The sequence below is a fragment of the Lichenostomus cassidix genome, chromosome 7, assembly GCF_008360975.1.
Source record: "Lichenostomus cassidix isolate B80296 chromosome 7, HeHo_3.0, whole genome shotgun sequence".
NCBI lineage: Eukaryota > Metazoa > Chordata > Aves > Passeriformes > Meliphagidae > Lichenostomus > Lichenostomus cassidix.
This window is the reverse complement of record NC_139488.1, coordinates 22,089,562-22,106,195: the sequence shown is the minus strand read 5'-3', so window position 1 is coordinate 22,106,195 and position 16,634 is coordinate 22,089,562. Positions and strand designations below refer to the sequence as shown.

The following is a 16,634-nucleotide window of genomic DNA, read 5'->3' as shown; positions in this document are numbered from 1 at the left end:
GGATGTAGAGTGGTGGCACCACCCTTTGTCTTAAGGGGACCCAGGCACGCTGGTGTGGAAGAAGCCATGTCAGAAAAAAAAGGCTGTTTAATGGAGAGCCCTGAGCTGGAGCAGGCTCGGATGGTGTCCGTGTGTCTGTACATGCCATGGGAAGCATGACTCCCTTTCCCAGCAGTGGCATCCATCAGTGTGCATGCAGACCCTTAGTACTGCATCCTGGCTTCTAGCTCCCTGTGGAAACAATGGGAGTCAGAGAGAGCTGGAGCATTGCCAGAGTTGTTGGGGCACCCAAAAGGTGTATCCCTGACAATGCAGAACAGACCCCTGGCCCCGTATCCAACCTGCTCCCCCCAGCCCAGCACTCAGACCCTTGCAGTGCGGGATGGGGACAGGGCTTCTGGTGTCCCTCCACTGCAAGGCGCGGCAGCACTGCCAGCCCCCAGTGGTGCCCCTCTGACTGCCCACTCACCCTCCACGAGGAGCCGGGCAGTGGAGCGGTCATCGAAGGCATCACAGGTGTATGAGTCCTCATCCTCAGGGCCCACGCGGTGAATGATGAGTGTGCGGTAGCAGTCCAGATTGCAGATCTCATACTTGTCACCGGCAAAGATCTCGGTGTCCCCACGGAGCCAGCGCACCCGGCCCCGGGCATGGGACACGGTGCACTCCAGCGTTGCCTTGTGCCTTGCCAGCACCGTCTTGTCCCGCAGTGGTTTCACAATCCGGATGGGCAGTGCTGATGGTCAGGGACAAGGCGTCAGCATCATGGAGGGGCTCCCATGGGAGCACCACGAGCTGACCTGGTACAGCCCAGCCCTGGTGCTGGAGCCTAGCCAGACCTTGCAGCCCACACTGGTACCTTCCACTTGCAGACTGGCCTCCGAGATCACTGTCCTGGCTGCAAAGCGGATGAGTCCCTTGTCCTCAGGGAGCGCACCACAGAACAGCAGGAAATGCCGGGTGCCTGGAGAGGGAGAGGCTGGCTCAAGGGAACAGCAATGGGCACCCATAGTAGGCAGGGGGGCAGGGACCTCCCTTTGTCTGCACAAACTCCCCTTGCTTGAATTTGCGCCTTCCTAGCCCCAAACCAGGTGTGGAACCACTTGCACTCCCACCTTCTTGCCGTATCTTCACTGTGCTGGAGACTTTGATTTTCTCCCCATCCCGGAACCACTCGCCCTTCACATCCCCATGTGACACCTCGCAGGTGAAGACTGCATTGTCACCCTCGCGCACTTGAACGTCCTGCAGCTCCTGCACAATGTGGACCTGGCGCTCTGTGGGTAAGGGGCAGGGTGCCAGGACAGTCAAGGATGAGGGTGAGCAGGCGGTGTAGGATTTGGGGGTACGCACACCACCGGGAGCTGGGTAACCATACCCTGGACGTGCAGCATGGCAGAGGCCTGGCAGTCCCCTGCGTCGCAGGTGTAGCTGCCAGCATCAGTCAGCTCACAGCGGCTCAGCTGCAGGATGCGGCGCCGTCCCGCTGAGTAGATGCGGCAGTTGGGCCCTGGCCGCAACTCCTGTCCATCCTGCATGGGGGCAAACAGGCAGCACCCCATTGCTCTGCCCCCTCTGCCCTGCCTGCAGCCCCAGCAGGAAGGGCAGCGGCCAGGGGACAAAGCAAGGACACGGCCAGGTGCTGCTGGAGGGAACTGGTGTGAACCCTCACCTTGAACCATTTCACCTCTGCGTTGGGGCGAGACAGCTCACACTCGAAGCTGGCAACCCCCATCTCCGGGACCCCCACGTCTCGTGGGACCCTCACCATAGTGACTGGAGGCTCTGAGGAGGCAGGACACAGGGCAAGAAGGTTCGGTAGAACAAAGACATGGACTTGGGGCTGCAGGGAAGAGTAGGTGTGGCTGGGGCATTTCAGCATGGGGTGAGAGTGGCACTACCCAGAGCACCACCATGGGAAAGCATTCATCAGTGTTGTTCCAGCTGGCTCTGGACCCAGAGCCTGGCTGGGTGTCCCCACTGCTCGACTCACATCTCCTCCCTGAGGACACAGGGACACTTGCCAGCACACTGTCACCCCTGCCCAGGACAGGGGGACATGTACCCAGGGTGGCCCAGCTCAGCTCTGGTGTCTCCCCTGGTTACTGAACAGCTGCAGGATAGACAGTGCCAGTGCCAAGCACCCCCCAGCCTGCCCCCGGGACCGTACCCCGCACACGCAGGTGGGCGCTGCAGCGCAGGGTGTCAGCAGTGAAGGTGACTGTGCCTGAGTCTTCCAGTGTCAGCCTCTCCAGTGTCAGGCTGTGCCCGCAGCCTGTGGCACTGATCCGGCACGTGCTGCTGGGCTTCACCCGGATGCCGTCCCGTGTCCAGACCCCAGGCACACCAGGGTGAGACAGCTCCAGGTAGAAGGTGGCTGTCTCCTTCTCAAAGGTCTCCACATCTGCCAGTGGTGTCTGGATCGACACCTTCCGGGCTGTGAGGGACCCATGTCTGTCAGTAGGTGTCTGCTCCACTGCAGAGCCCCTGGCTCCCCAGTGTATGCTTGCTGGATCACTCCAGACTCCCACCGCTGCCCACACACTCACATGTCTGCTTGACCACCCCTTCCAGCCAAGTACCAGCTCTGCCCAAACGCTCCCATTGCATCAGCTGGGTGCCCTCCCTGTCCCCATTCCCACACCCATCACCTTCCATCCCCATCCCCAGCCTGGTACTCACGCTCCACTTGGAGCTTGGCCTGCGTGCGGTCATGCAGGCTCTCGCAGCGGTAGGTGCCGCGGTCAGCGGGGCCGAGGCAGCAGATGGTGAGGGTGCGCCGGCACCCCGACTCCTGCAGCAGGTACTTGCTGCTCGGCTGAAGGAGGATGCCCTGCTTCAGCCACTGCACCTCGGCGGCCTCGTGGCTCACCTCCACCTCCAGGCACACGTCCCCCTGCTCCTCTGCCACCACGTCCTGCAGCCTCCTCACAAACAGCACCTGCGCCTCTGCATGGCCCGTGTGCTGGGTCAGCAGCTTGCCCCACGGCTGTGTCTTGGGCTGAGCCGGCTGTCTCCTTCCCCCTCACCTTGCACATTCAGCCGAGCTGTGCTCACCAGTCCCTCGGCATTGGCTGTCACGGTGCCTGCGTCACCTGGCTGGCACTGCCGTAGGGTGAGGCTGTGGCACAGCCCATTACTTGTCACCAGCAGCCGCTCGCTGGAGACCACGGGCTGGCCATTCAGCTGCCATGTCACAGCCACGTCTTCAGGGGACACCAGACACTTGAAGGTGGCATCCTCCCCTTCCAGCACTGTCAGGCTCTGCAGGTCCATGATGATCTCCACCACCCTGGGGACTACAGCCGGGTTGTCAGGGCACAGCATCAGGGATGCCCCGTCCTGCAGAGACGCTGAGCATTCCTGCAATCTTGGCATCACTGTGCCCAGCTTCCTCACCACCCCCATGGAATAGGGGTCCCCGGGGTGGTGGTGGGGAAGCCTTGGGCTCACCCTGCACCGTCAGCGTCGCCAGTGTCTGGTCGTCGTTGGACTCGCAGCAGTACTCGCCGGCATCCGCAGGCTCCACGCGGCTCAGCACCAGCGACCGCTCCCGTCCCTCTGCCGTCATCTGCCGGCGAGGGCCAGGCGCCAGCACCCGCCCGTCCTTCCGCCACACCACGTCGCCCCGCGCCTTGCAAAGCTCGCACCACAGCACCACCCGCTCACCCTGCCGCGCTCGCACGTCTGACAGCCCACGCAAGAACTTCACCCGCAGCTCTGCACAGTCAAACCCCCCATGTCAGCACCCGCGGCCACTGCATGGGGGTCCACGGGCACCCCTACTGTCCCCCTGCCACTCACCTCGGACATTCACGTCGAACTGCATCTGATCGTGGGGTGAGAGGCAGGTGTAGGTGCCAGCGTCCTCCATGGCCACGTTGTGGAGGATGAGGCTGTGCACGCGGCCGTCCCGACGCAGCTCGCAGCGCTCGCCGGCCACTGCCGCCTGCCGCGGGCCCAGCCAGGTGACATCAGATCGCTCTGTGGAGGTGATGGCAGAGAGCACGGCACTGCCGCCCTCCAGCACCAGCAGCTTCTCCTGCTCCTCTCGTTTGTTCACGAACAGCACGGGTGCCTCTGCCGGGGGAGCACTGGGCTCAGTTCTGCCCCTGCCAGTGGCATCAGCATAGGATGGGGGTGCAAAGCATCCCAGCATGAGGCAGGATGATACTGCTCCTGCCCCTGGCATGGGCGAGGGACACCTCCAGGCTCACCTTTCACATGCAGTGTGAAATGCACCTCATCATCACCGGCATCGCAGAGAAAGATGCCACCATCAGCCAGCTCTGCTTGCTTGATGGTGAGGCTTCGTGTGGGACCCTCGCTGCACACCAGCAGCCGCCCACCTGAGCACAGTGTCTGTCCGTCCTTCTGCCACTGCACTGCTGCTGTCTCCGGGGACAGCCGAGCCACCAGTGTCACACTGTCCCCCTCCTGCACCTCCAGCGGGCTCTGCGCCTCCTCCTTGTTGACAATGCACACAGGCCGGGCTGAGGGGCGCAGGGGACAAGGCAGGGTTCAGGGATGTCCCCATATTGGGGGACAGGGATAGGACTGCTGCAAGTGGACAGGCGATCCCTCAGTGAGTCCCTACGGGGCAGGAGAGCTGTGGGGCTGGCTGGGGGTCATGGTGGGACCAGACAAGGGTCACAAAGGGGAAGGCATGCATGCTTGAGGGGTCTGGCAGCTCAGGGTTCACTCAGGGAAGGGATGACAGTGGAGCCCATCACTCCCTGCACAGGCAGCACAGCTGCCATGTTGAGACCACTAATTTCAGCGTGCCTCCCCATCCTGAACACATTGCTGGGGAGCCAGGGCACCTGCCAGCAACAGGCCCCCTCCCACTCTGCACAGGCCTCCATCTCCAGCTGATAAGGGTCCGGGCTGAGTTCAGCCTTTGGCAGCCGAAGCAGGAGGAACGGCGCCTGGGAGCCAGCCAAGGCTAAATTTAAACAGCCCCTGGCTGGGGGAGGCAACAGGGACATGTCTCGCCACAACCCGGACATGTCCCTTTCTGACCAACGGCTCCTGCAGCGCTGGGGACAGGGCTCCCACCGTTCCCTGCCATGCTGCCACCCTGGCCTCTGCCATCAGCAAGGTCACAGAGGCTTCCCCTCCCTTGTCCAGGTCTGTGGCATGATCCCACCATTCTGGGGGTCCCTGGGGTGCTGAGCCAGCTCACCCGACACCTCCACATTTGTCACCATGTGGTCGCTGGCAGCATCACAGATGTAGCACCCTGAGTCGCTTGGCTGTGCCCCACTGATGGTGAGCTGTCGCAGCACCCCACGGGCCTCAACCTGCACCCGTTCACCCGGATGCACCTCCTGGCCATTCCGGAGCCAGCGCACGATGGCATCAGGCCGGGAGAGCTCACAAGCCAGCACCAGGTCTTCACCGGCCACCAGGCAGCGATATACCACAGTGCCCGTGTTGCTCACGATGGTCACCGGTGGCTCTGGGACTAGAGAGACGGGCTGTCACCACCAGACCAGCCTGTGCTGGATGTCTCAATTGCCAGACCCCGTCCAGATTCCTCTGGGTGCAGCTGAACAGCACACTTGGTTTCCACATGGCCACCACACAGGTGCAGCCCACTCTGTATGTGCCCCCCATCAACCTCCCTATGCTCACTGCCACCCAGCCCAGCCTCACACCATCCTGGCAGCAGCCATAGACCCACCTCAGTCCTCTCCCCCAGCAATCCCCACGGGGACCTCCTGCTCACCTTCTACAGTGATGAAGAAGACAATGCTGTCATCACCGGTGTCACAGAGATACTCCCCAGCATCCCTGCCCGTGGCACCCAGGATTACGAGGGATCGGCGCACCCCGTCCTCCTCCAGCCGCACACGACCTGTGTCCTGCAGCTTCTCCCCATCCTTGTACCACTTCACTTCACCATGGGTGTGCGAGAGGTGTACCTCCAGCACCACGTCCTCCATGGCCCGGCAATGCCGGCGGGTCAGCAGGACATCCTTCTCCAGGATCCTGACCAGCGGATCTGCAGCATCCAGCACCAGCAAAGCTGAGGTCTCTGAGGTTTGTGCACCCAGCATTCCCCACCAGGGTCTCCCCTAGCCTCGTGCTTACCCAACACTTGGATGGTGAAAGTCACTGTGTCATCAGCGGTGTCACAGGTGTATTTTCCAGAGTGCTCAGCCTGGGCAGCGGGGATGACCAGCCGGCGATGGGCACCTTCCTCTTCCAGGACCAGGCTGCCCCCAGCCTCGAGCCTGACCCCCTCCTTGGCCCAGCACACGGGTGCATCCGCACGGGATAGCTCACAGCACAGTGTCACCGTCTCTCCTGGAGACACCGTCGTGACAGGGACAGGTCTGCAGGGCTGCAAGATCCTCACCGGAGGCTCTGCAGGTATGGCATGTCTGTGATGCAAAGCAGCGCAGGGACAACGCAGCCCTGGGCACTCCTCTGCTGCCAGCACCAGGTGAGCACCTGCGCTCGGTGGCAGTGGATGGACACCCACTGGTGGCCAGAACCACATCAGCATCTCCACTGACCTGACACCTTGACATCGAAGGAGACTGCCTCATCCTTGGTCTCGCAGATGTACTCGCCTGTGTCCTCCGCGCTGCTCTTGGGGATGAAGAGACAGCGCCAGGCCCCCTCCACCAGCAGCAGCAGGTTGTCAGTCTCATCCACCTCCAGCCCATCTTTGAACCAGTGCACTGGAGCATCTGGCACAGAGAGCTCGCACCGCAGCTCCACACACCCCGGTGCCTGAATCAGCAGCTCCAGTGAGCGCTGTGGAGGGTGCAGGATCCTCACTGGTGGCTCTGTTGGGGATGTGGAGGAAGAGTGTGAGACCTGCTCACTGCTCTGCTCCTGGCTCTGCTGTCCCTGTTTACTGTCATCTGTGTCCGTGTCCCCACGGGGCTGTACGGAAGCTACAGCCCCTCACCCCAGTGCAAAGAGGTGGGAGCTGCTCAGCGGCAGGGGCAGCAGGCACACAAATGCAGCTGCACACTCTCCTCCACAATGCTGAAGGCAGGGAGCAGGTCTAGGGACCCCAGAGCACAGAGCTGCGGCAGGGCTGCCTATCCCAGGATGTCCCTGCTCTGTCACCAACCTGCCACCAAAATGGAGTAGGAGACAGATGCATCTCTGGCATTGCAGACGAACTCCCCCGTGTCCTGCGTCCGGGCACAGGGCAGAACTAGCCGGTACTGCAGCCCTTCCTGCTCCAGCACTAGGCTCTCGCCCACCTCCACTTCCTCGCCGTCCTTGTACCAGCGCACTGGGGACACAGGGTGGGACAGCTGGCACCACAGCTCCACGCGTTGCCCAACCATGTAGGAGTGGGGGGCCTCCTTGTTGGAATTGATGATCCTCACTGGTACTTCTGCTGGGGACATGGCAGGGCTCAGGCATGGTGTTGAGTGAACCCTACATGAGGACAGGCATCCCCTGGGCAGCTCACCGCTCACGGTCACCCTGAAGCTGGCAGCATTGTCCCCGGCATGGCAGGTGTACACCCCTGAGTCAGATGGTGCAGCTGCAGCAATGTGCAGCCTCCGTGAGCATCCCTCTGAGCAGATGACCAGCACCTGGGTTGGGACCACGGCCTCTCCATCCTTCAGCCAGTGGACAGGGGCATCTGGAGGGGACACCTGGCACTCCAACACCACGGGCAGCCCTGCCAGCACCTCCTGGAGCTGCTGTGCCTCCGGCACTGGGGTGATGCACACCTTCAGGGCTGAAAGGACCAAGACCTTGTGTCAGTTGGCCTCCCATCCTACCTGCCCTGGGGACAGCAACCATGGATCCCAGCCCTGCAGTGCTGGTGGTTGCAAGCTGAGGGAACAGCAGGGCTGGGGTGTGAGGTGGCATCATCCACAGGCAGGCAGCTGGTAGTGCTCTGGGATGTAGAGGGGCAGTGTGGCACAGGGCTCTGGGAGGAGACACAGCAGCTGGTCTGCCCCTGCCCGCATCATCCTCCAGCCCAGGGGCATGGACAAGGAACTGCTCACAAGGAGGTGAGGAGCAGCCGAGGTGCTGAAGCCACAGTGTGAGCAAGGAGCTTGAGCAGAGGGAGAAGGGGGAGAGGGATGTACATGTCTGTTGCACCCACCTGCCACGGTGACTGTGTAGAAGACAGAGTCCTCACCAGCGTCGCAGACGAATTCCCCCGTGTCCTGTGGCTGGGCGCAGGGCAGCACCAGCCGGCACTGCAGCCCCTCCTGTTCCAGCACCAGGCTCTCACCCGCCTCCACCTCCTCCCCATCCTTGTACCAGTGCACTGGGGCTGCCAGGCGGGACAGCTGGCACCACAGCTCCACACGCTGCCCGGCCACATAGGCGTGGGAGGCTCCCTCGTTGGAGCTGACAATCCTCACCGGCTCCTCTGCCATGGAGAGACATGGGGTTCAGCCAGGACATAAAAACCAGAGCCAGTGACGGTGGCAGTTGCAGCCCTGTGTGAACTGGTGGCTTCATGGGGTTGTTGGCTTTAAGGCTGGAAGGCACCACATCATCCACATCCTACATAGAACAAGCTTCTGGACTATGCTGCCCAGGTCTCCCTCTTCTCCTCATCCATCACACCTAGGAGCACCAGGCTTCAAAGTGGCTGAAAGTTGCTGCCATGCCCTTGCTCCTATGGCACCTGCCCTGCTTTGCCTCGTGGTGGAGCTGAGGGACATGAAGGGCGGATGCAGAAAGGCAAGTACCCCATGAGCAAGCCCCAGCACTGATAACCACTGTCTGTGGTGTCAGCACGACCCCCTGCAGCTGCTCTTTCAGGGGTGCCCATGCCTCTGCCTCTCTCCCCATTTCAGAGGCCACCAGGTGCCAGCTGGTGCTTCTGTCATGGCTCAGCCTTGGCATTTGCTTATACTGTGGCAAGGCAAGTGGTTTGCTTGCAGCTAGCAGCCCCATCCCTCCAGCTTACCAGGACCCAGGACCAAATTCCAGGTCACAGTCATCACTAAAATCACCATTAACGGGCTACTCAAAATGTGTGCCACTGCTCACATCACCCCCCTGACTTGAGTCAGAGCTCTAAAGGCAGAGTCCCAATACAAACTTCAGGTGACCAGCCCTCCTGTCTCCTGGAAGACGTTCAGAATGCCACCCGCAGCCAACAGTGTCTGCCTGGCCCTGCACATTGCAGCGAGCTGTAGCTGACCTGCACTCTACCGTGGGTGCTCATCAAGCCCATGGCTCCAGGTGGGCACAAGGCACAGCGAGCTCCGGGGCACAATAGTGGACGAGCAGCGACCTGCCCTTCTCACAGCCCGCAGCTGCCCCGTGCTGGGCATCCGGGTGGAAACTTCTCAGACAGTTCCCAGCTGCGATGCCCAGCCCCAGCAGCACACCGCAGCCCCGCAGCGTGCAGGAATGGTGTGGCGCCAGTTTGCAGCGATTAACCCGCCGCACGCTGAGCCTGCATCCGCCTGGCTCTGTGATCAAACAACTGGCGACTGCCTCTCTCCCTGGGCTCGCTAAAAGCAATCACATTGCTGAAGTGCAGCTGGAGATGTTGAGCACTGAAGTGAGGAGGGGATGATGTGCCAGCCCTCAGCAGGCAGCACCACTCTGGCCCCAGCCTCTCACCAGCTCTGAGTGAGCTCCAGCAATCAACGGCTGGTGGAAAACCCCGAGGAGCACAGGAATGGCTGGGCTTGAGGCAGGCGGGCTTCATGCCACAACAGCCTCATGGGGGATAGCTGGGATGTCTCAGGGAAACCCAAGCATGCCACAGCAGTGCTCGACTGCAGCAGCCAGCCTGGCACTTGTGCCAGAGAGGTGTCAGCCGGAGCCTCCTAGCACCCACCCCCAGCCCTGCTGGTGACACTGATGTCCAAATCCAGATTGAACCAAGCCAGCCTCCCTAAGACCCTTCTGTCAAAGTGATGCAAAGCTGCTCAGCCAAAAGGCTGAGCTTCAGCAGATGGTGTTCCCTCTCCCACCCTAGGGAAGCAGAGCTCTCCATGCCCCACACTCCCACAGGGCAGACAATGACTCCTCTCTCTGCCTAAAGCCCATATTGCCTGTCCTTCCCACTGGCAATTCTGCCTTTATCTCACTAAAACCACTCCCTCCCTCACCCTCCCAGCAGTCACCACTCCACTGACTCTTCAAAATCTCTTATCACTCATCCTATCTTCACTCCTACATCTTTGGCCATCAACTTTGGCCCTTTGCCACGTGTTAACACCACAGAGAGGCTTTATCACTGTGGTCACAGGGCCTTTCAACTGGGCTTTAGCATTGCCCCTGGTCACCTTCCTGTGGCTGTGGGATGTGGATTTTGGGGCCAGCAAGGGGAAGCCTTTCATTCTCTTTCAGCTTTCATTATCCTCTGCCAGCCGGCGACGCCAGCAACCGCTCCACAGCTGGGGCAGCCTCCACAGGATGCTGTGCCCTGCTCCCACCCAGCAAACATGACCCAGCCATCGGTCTCCAGGCAACTGCTAATTTTCAGGTCAGCAATTAACACTGTCCGTCAGAGCAACGACCAACCATGAGTCACCCCTTGCCAGGTGCCAGGCCCACTATTTTTTGGACCTTGGAGGAGGGCTTGGTTACTAGCCATGGCAGAGGTCTGGCAAACACCCTGGTGTGCAGGTGCTGGGTGCTCTTGTGTGTTCTAGTATTTTGGACAGGCAGAGTAAGCTGTTCCCTCCAGCAGCCAGTTTGGGTGGTTTTAAGCACAAGAGCTGCCACAAAGAACCCAACTGACCAACCAGCCAAACTGCTGGTGGGCACCCACCAAGAGCATGTTTGACAAGTAATCCATCGCAGCAAGTGACAGCAATATTGATGGCAGCACACGAGTTGTGGCATCTTGCGCCACCAAAGAAAGCCCCCTGAGACCCTACCAGCCCTTCTGCACCACACCCACCTGCCACAGTGATGGTGTAGAAGGCAGAGTCCCCACCGGCATCACAGACGAATTCCCCCGTGTCCTGTGGCTGGGCGCAGGGCAGCACCAGCTTGCACCGTGGCCCCTCCTGCTCGAGCACCAGTTTCTCACCCACCTCCACCTCCTCTCCATCCTTGTACCAGCGCACTGGGGCCGCCAGGCGGGACAGCTGGCACCACATCTCCACACGCTGCCCGGCCATGTAGGTGTGGGGGGCTTCCTCGTTGGAGCTGATGATCCTCACCGGCACCTCTGCCAGAGATAATGTGGGCCTCAGCATGACTGGCTGCAGCTTTCAGACACATGATAGGGGCAAGAAGCAGGGCAGGAGCACTATCAGGAGGTGGGGGCCAAGCTCCTGCCCACAGTCCCCAGCTCACCAGTCACGGTCACCACAAAGCTGATGGCATCATCCCCAGCATCACAGGTGTACACACCAGTGTCTGAGGGACATGCTGAGCGGAGCAGCAGCCTCCGCACACAGCCTTCTGCCTGCACTGCGATAACGTCATCCAGGGGCACAGCCTTGCCATCCTTCAGCCAGCGGACAGGGGCATCAGGGGCAGACACCTGGCATTCCAGCAGCACAGGCAGCCCTGTTTGCACCTTCCGCACCTGCTCAGCCTCAGACACTGGGGCGATGTGGACCTGTGGGGCTGAGAGACATCGCAGATGGGTGAGAAGCATCTTCCAGCATGACAGTCCCTGCTGCTGGAGCCCCAGTAGGACCCTAGGGTGGGTGCCCTGTTCACCTTGCACATGCAGCACGGCTGAGTCCCGCACATCACCAGACACGAAGGTGACCTGCGCCCCATTATCAACCAGTCGTGCTCCCCGGATCAGCAGTGAGTGCTCCATCCCACGGCGCTGTACACTGTACTGGCCACCTGCATCGTCCTCCTCAGCCAGCCTGGCACCGTTGAGGAACCAGGAGCCATGCACTGCGGCTGACAGCTCCAGGGAGAACTGCGCGTCCTCGCCATCCCACACGCACACATCCTGCAGACCCCTCTCCAGACGAGCTGCTGGGGCTGGAGCACAGCTGGACTGAGCCCCAGTGGCACTGACTGCCAGCACACTGTGGCACAACATCCCAGCTCGCCTGTCTCCTCACCAAGATGCACGGATCCAGGGAACTCCACAGGGTCGCTCCTGCCGTGCTTGTTGGCAGCAGAAATGCGGAAGCAGTAGTCAGCCTCGCGGGGCACGCTGTCGCCCAGCACCCGCACGCTGCCGGGCAGGTCGGTGGCAAGGCACTGCACCCACTCGCCCCCCGCTGCCTCCCGACGCTCCAGCAGGTAGCGGCTGGCGGGGCGGAGGTGGGCGTCAGGCGCAGGACACCAACTCAGCAGAGCCGTGTTGCTCTCCACCACGCTCATCTCAGCTGCCACCGGTGCGCTCGGGGGGTCGTGCTTCACACCTGTAAGTCACAGCCTGGCTTGCCTGCTTGGGGTTGGCAGTGAGGCTCCAGGTGGGGTGGCAGAAGGGCTGAGGGGGGCTACGCGGCTTGTTTCTTTGGGGATTCTCTCTCTGATGGAGAGAATGGTCTTGCTCCCATGTAGCATGCTGCTGGGTACAGGGGTTTGTGTGTGCCAGTGAGGCTGGGATCCTGGAGCCCTGCTAAAAGCCCCCTTCCCAGAAAACACATCACAGCATCACATCCCCAGCATGCTGGGTACCCATTCCATCTCCCCTTCTGTATCACCCCCCATGAATAGGCAGGAGAGAGGACACAGAACCCCTTCAAGCCTGGAGCTTACACTTGACTCGGAGCTGGGAGGATGTCTGCGACTCCCCGACAGTGAAGGAGATGATGCCCGCGTCCTGGCGGGTGACGTGCACGAGCACCAGGAGGTGTGTCCTGCTGAAGCTCTTCAGCACAGTACGGGGTGATTCCCGCAGCTGTAGCCCATCCCGGCTCCAGCAGGTCCCCTCTACCACATCCCGTGTCTCCACACAGAAAACTGCATTCTCCCCCTCCATCACATCCAGCTTCCGTGGCAGCCGTTTCACAATCACCCCTATGGGAAGAGATATATGAGGGCTGGGGAGGGATGCTGAGGAACAGGATGCGCTCTTTGAGGTGGGAGAGGAGACGGAGCTTGAGGAAGGGCAGTAGCAGGCACCAGCCAAATGGAGGGAAGGCAAATGCAGGGGGCAATGGGGACCCTGTCAAGGAGGGGAATAGAAAGGCAAAGCTGTGCTACCAGAGACCTGACCCCCACCTCGGACAGAGACCTCTGCGATGCTGCGCCCTTTGTCTTTCATCTGGCAGAGGTAGATGCCATCATCGTCGGTGCGGGCATCACGGATGGTCAGGCGCCGCACCACTCCTTGCTCCTCCATCACATACTTGTGACTGGGCTGCAGCTCCCTGTCCTCCAGGTACCAGGAGGTGGGGATGGTCTCCAGTGGCACCTGGCACTCCAACACTGCATCCTCCCGCTCTGCCACCTCCACGTCTGCCAGCTGCACCTGGAACCGCAGCCGGTGCTCTGCCACCGGAAGAGAGAAGCTTAGGGCATGTGGGGTACAACACCCACTGCCAGCCCTTCGCTCAAGATGTTCCCAGCTCACAAAGAGCACCGAGCCCTTGGCCCTCCTTTGCCCTCTCCTGTGGCTTGGTGAGATGGACAGTGCCTTGAGAAGCACATCCCTCAGAGCAGGGAGAAGCAGGGCACAGCCTGGGGAAACCCAGGGATGCCCCCAGCATCTCAGAAGGGAGTTTTGGGGGATGCCGGAGCATGGAAGCCAGCACGATGCAACAGGAGAGTGGAGAGGAGTGGAGAGGAGCAGTGGGGTGCAGGCAGGGGCTCCACCAGTCACAGGGTCACCCCAGCCATGGGCTGTCCCCAGCTGGCCAGATGGCTTGGGGGGAATTGGGCTGCTGCCAGTGCAGACAGTTGGAGCCGTGCCCTGCAGGGCCGCCTGCCAAAATCACTCAGCACTTCCAGGGGAATTTGTCACCAAGGCACTGTCCCCCTTCCCTGTTGCTGGCTGGACACCCACAGTCATCCTGAGAAGCCACCTCTTTGTAAGAAGAGAGAGACATGGAACAGGACACAGCTCCCGGAGGAGCCCAGCATCATCTGCTTCTACCCCACAGCTCTGTCCTCAGGATCCTGGGGTGACCCTGGCTACACAAGGCAGGAAGGAGCCCAGAGATGCTGGACTCCCACACACACACATCACTGCCAGACAAAATTCCCTGAGCACCCTAGCGCCTGGCCACTTCTGTCACTCCTTGGATATGTTCCTACCTTTCACCTGGAGCTGCACTGCGCTGAGGGTCTGACCAGCAGTGTTGGAAGCTGTGCAGATGTACAGCCCCTGGTCCTGAGGTTTGCAGTACAGCACCTTGAGGATGAAGTAGCCTTCCCGGTCCTCATAGATGAGATGCCTGCGGCCAGGGGCGAGGGGCTCACCATCCTTCTGCCAGATAATCTCTGGCTTGGGCTTGCCGGTAACGTAACAGCGAAATTTGGCATGCTTCCCCGCGCTCACGGCAAATGCCTTGGCCCCCGGTACCCTGGCTGGCACTACACCATTGGGCACCCAGATCTCTGGTCCCACGCGCTGTCCCGCTGTGTGCCGCCGCCACCGCTGCCACTCCGCCAGTGCCTCGGGACCATCAGCAGGAGAGCCATTGGGGAGCCGGTCCAGCAGTGCCTGGGCTTCGACCAGGAGCACGGCAGCAGCCAGGGCCTCCTGGGAGCCACTGCGTGCCCGGCAGACATACACTCCTCCATCCTGGGGCCGGGCAGTGAACAACTTCAGGAAGTGCCAGCCCTCTGGTTTCTGCCCCACTGCGAAGTGGCTGCTCTCAAAGAGGTCGGAGAGCTTGTGCCCATCCTTCTCCCACTCCAGCACGGGGCAGGGCTGGCCGGACACCCTGCATGTGAACATGACATCCTCCCCCCGGCACACCCGCATGGACGAGGGGGCAATGAGGAAGGCAGGTGCCACACTGCCCGAGCATCCCTCCTCTTCTCGGGGCTCTGCTGGCTCTACCTTGAGTGCAGTGGCAGCGTAAGTCTCGCCAACACTATTCTTGGCCTTGCAGACATAGAGCCCACTGTCCTGGGGGGTAGCACAGGACACCAGCAGGCTGTACAGGTCCCCTTTGGCCTCCATATGGAAACGGCCTGAGGGCTCGATAGGGTTCTTGTCCTTTTCCCAGAGGATGCTTGGCTGGGGATCACCTGTGATCTGGCAGCTCAGGACCACATTGGTGCCACTTTGGACCGTGAAGGCACGTGGATAGGCCAGGAACCTGGGGGCTCCCCCAAACCCCTCCATCACCACCTCACCAGGGTCACGGCAGGCAGCTGGCTGGAGCAACAGTAGGGACCATCAGCCTGGGGAGATGTACAGACAGACTGGAGTGGGGGCTCAGGCTTCATCAAAGAGACCAACCAATGTGGAGCCTGCCACGAGGAGGGACCCACACCTGAGCAAAACCCCCAGCTTGGACCCTATGCTGCAGGAGCATCACCCTCGCTCGGAGCAGCACAGCCCCATTGGATTTGCTCCGAAGTCACCCAAATCACCCATTTCCCAGCCCAAGGCAATAGGAGAGGTGACAAAAGGCAGGTCTTTGCACCCCAAGGGGCTGAGACACTCTCAGCCTGTCCCAGGGTTGCAGATGGGACCCCAGCTCCAGAGGCGGGGGACCCCTGCCTAGACAGAGATCATAGGCAGCTGCTTGCTGGGTGCTGGGGCTGGGGGACAGCAGAGGCTAAAGGGCCCCCGCCTGCTCCTTCCCCACCCGCCGGGCATTCGCATTCCTGCAGTATCGGGTGGTGGCAGAGCCGCATTCCTGCAGCATCTGGGCCGGCTCAGCGGGCAGGTGCTGACACGGGGCTGTCACTGGCGCGAGGCTCCGGCTGGATCCGGCCACTTCCTCCCAGACTTGGGTGGGCAGGGGACCCCCTCTGCCTGGCGACCACCCCACAGGACCATGCCCTGGAGCAAAGTGGGGCTCTGCCAGGAGCAGATTCCCTTCCAGAGAGTAGTCCCACAGGCAGGATCCAGCCCTTGCACACTGAAAGCCACAGCTGGAAATCATCAGCCCCAGGGGCAAAAGGAAAGCTGGGGAGGTGGTCCTGCTTTTGGAGGGCATTGCCTCCACCCCCGGGTTTGCGGGTAACCGCGCCCACCGTCAGGGACAGGAGTGGGGCAGGGCGCTCTGTGCCACCCCTGGGCGAGTGCACCCCAACGTCTGCCCGCACCATGGCTGGGGCAGGGTCGTCTCTGACTTGCTCAGGAAGGGGGAGGGGAAACAAAAACACTTCTTGAATGAGCCAGAGGGTAGGAGAGGGCTGGTCCCCGAGGAGCGACAGGGACTAGGGCCAGCTTCTCCTCCCAGAGCCCTACCCCAGGACAGTGCACCCATTCAGAGCCACCTTCTCGTGCACACACGCCCCTGACCCATGGGTCACCCCACAGCAGCTCCTTTGGACACAGACTGTTCTGATGGCTTGGCTGCACCACAGCACCCTTCAACCACCCCTTCCCCAGTCACCCTGTCCCAGGCAGCCCCCCAGCCCAGTTTCTCGCCCCAGTCACGCACCTCACTCTGCCGCCTCTCCCCTGTGTTTCTCAGTGCCAGCACCCAGCTCCTGCCGCTTCCCCCAGCTCCGCTCCTGGGTGTCAGTGCGCAGGGACCAAACGTTACAAATGCCTGCAGCTGCTGTCCCCAAAAATACCCTCTGATGACACGCGGGGTTGATAAGACTGAGCC

At 61.4% G+C, this 16,634-nt stretch overlaps 1 protein-coding gene across 3 annotated transcripts; it reads right to left on the bottom strand.

Annotated features, from left to right (window-relative positions):
- Positions 1-69: 69 nt before the first annotated feature.
- OBSL1 (obscurin like cytoskeletal adaptor 1) lies at positions 70-16,573 on the bottom strand. Of its 3 annotated transcripts, XM_085066678.1 has the most exons (27): positions 16,464-16,572; positions 14,152-15,249; positions 13,117-13,386; positions 12,652-12,912; positions 12,006-12,311; positions 11,644-11,922; positions 11,272-11,547; positions 10,871-11,143; positions 8,096-8,368; positions 7,445-7,720; positions 7,094-7,369; positions 6,525-6,800; positions 6,097-6,372; positions 5,732-6,007; positions 5,186-5,467; positions 4,218-4,493; positions 3,805-4,080; positions 3,454-3,720; positions 3,030-3,299; positions 2,683-2,949; positions 2,171-2,437; positions 1,673-1,785; positions 1,379-1,532; positions 1,116-1,277; positions 860-964; positions 470-736; positions 70-231 (listed from the first exon to the last, which is right to left on the bottom strand). In XM_085066678.1, the coding sequence occupies exons 2-27, from the start codon at positions 15,188-15,190 to the stop codon at positions 224-226; spliced, it is 7,071 nt and encodes a 2,356-aa protein (XP_084922804.1). In that variant the 5' UTR covers positions 15,191-15,249; positions 16,464-16,572; the 3' UTR covers positions 70-223. The 3 variants fall into 3 exon arrangements, with proteins under 3 accessions (XP_084922804.1, XP_084922806.1, XP_084922805.1); XM_085066680.1 differs by lacking the exon at positions 5,186-5,467 and having other exon boundaries at positions 16,464-16,573; XM_085066679.1 differs by lacking the exon at positions 7,094-7,369.
- Positions 16,574-16,634: the final 61 nt, after the last annotated feature.

Bases quoted from the DNA above. Each gene is read 5' to 3' on its own strand.
- OBSL1 (XM_085066678.1), bottom strand. From the start codon at position 15,190: ATGGAGGGGTTTGGGGGAGCCCCCAGGTTCCTGGCCTATCCACGTGCC. The intron at 11,548-11,643 runs GTGAACAGGGCA...GATGTCTCTCAG, and splicing joins AGCCGTGCTGCATGTGCAAG to CCCCACAGGTCCACATCGCC. The intron at 3,300-3,453 runs GTGAGCCCAAGG...ACCCGGCTGTAG, and splicing joins GGCGACGCTGACGGTGCAGG to TCCCCAGGGTGGTGGAGATC.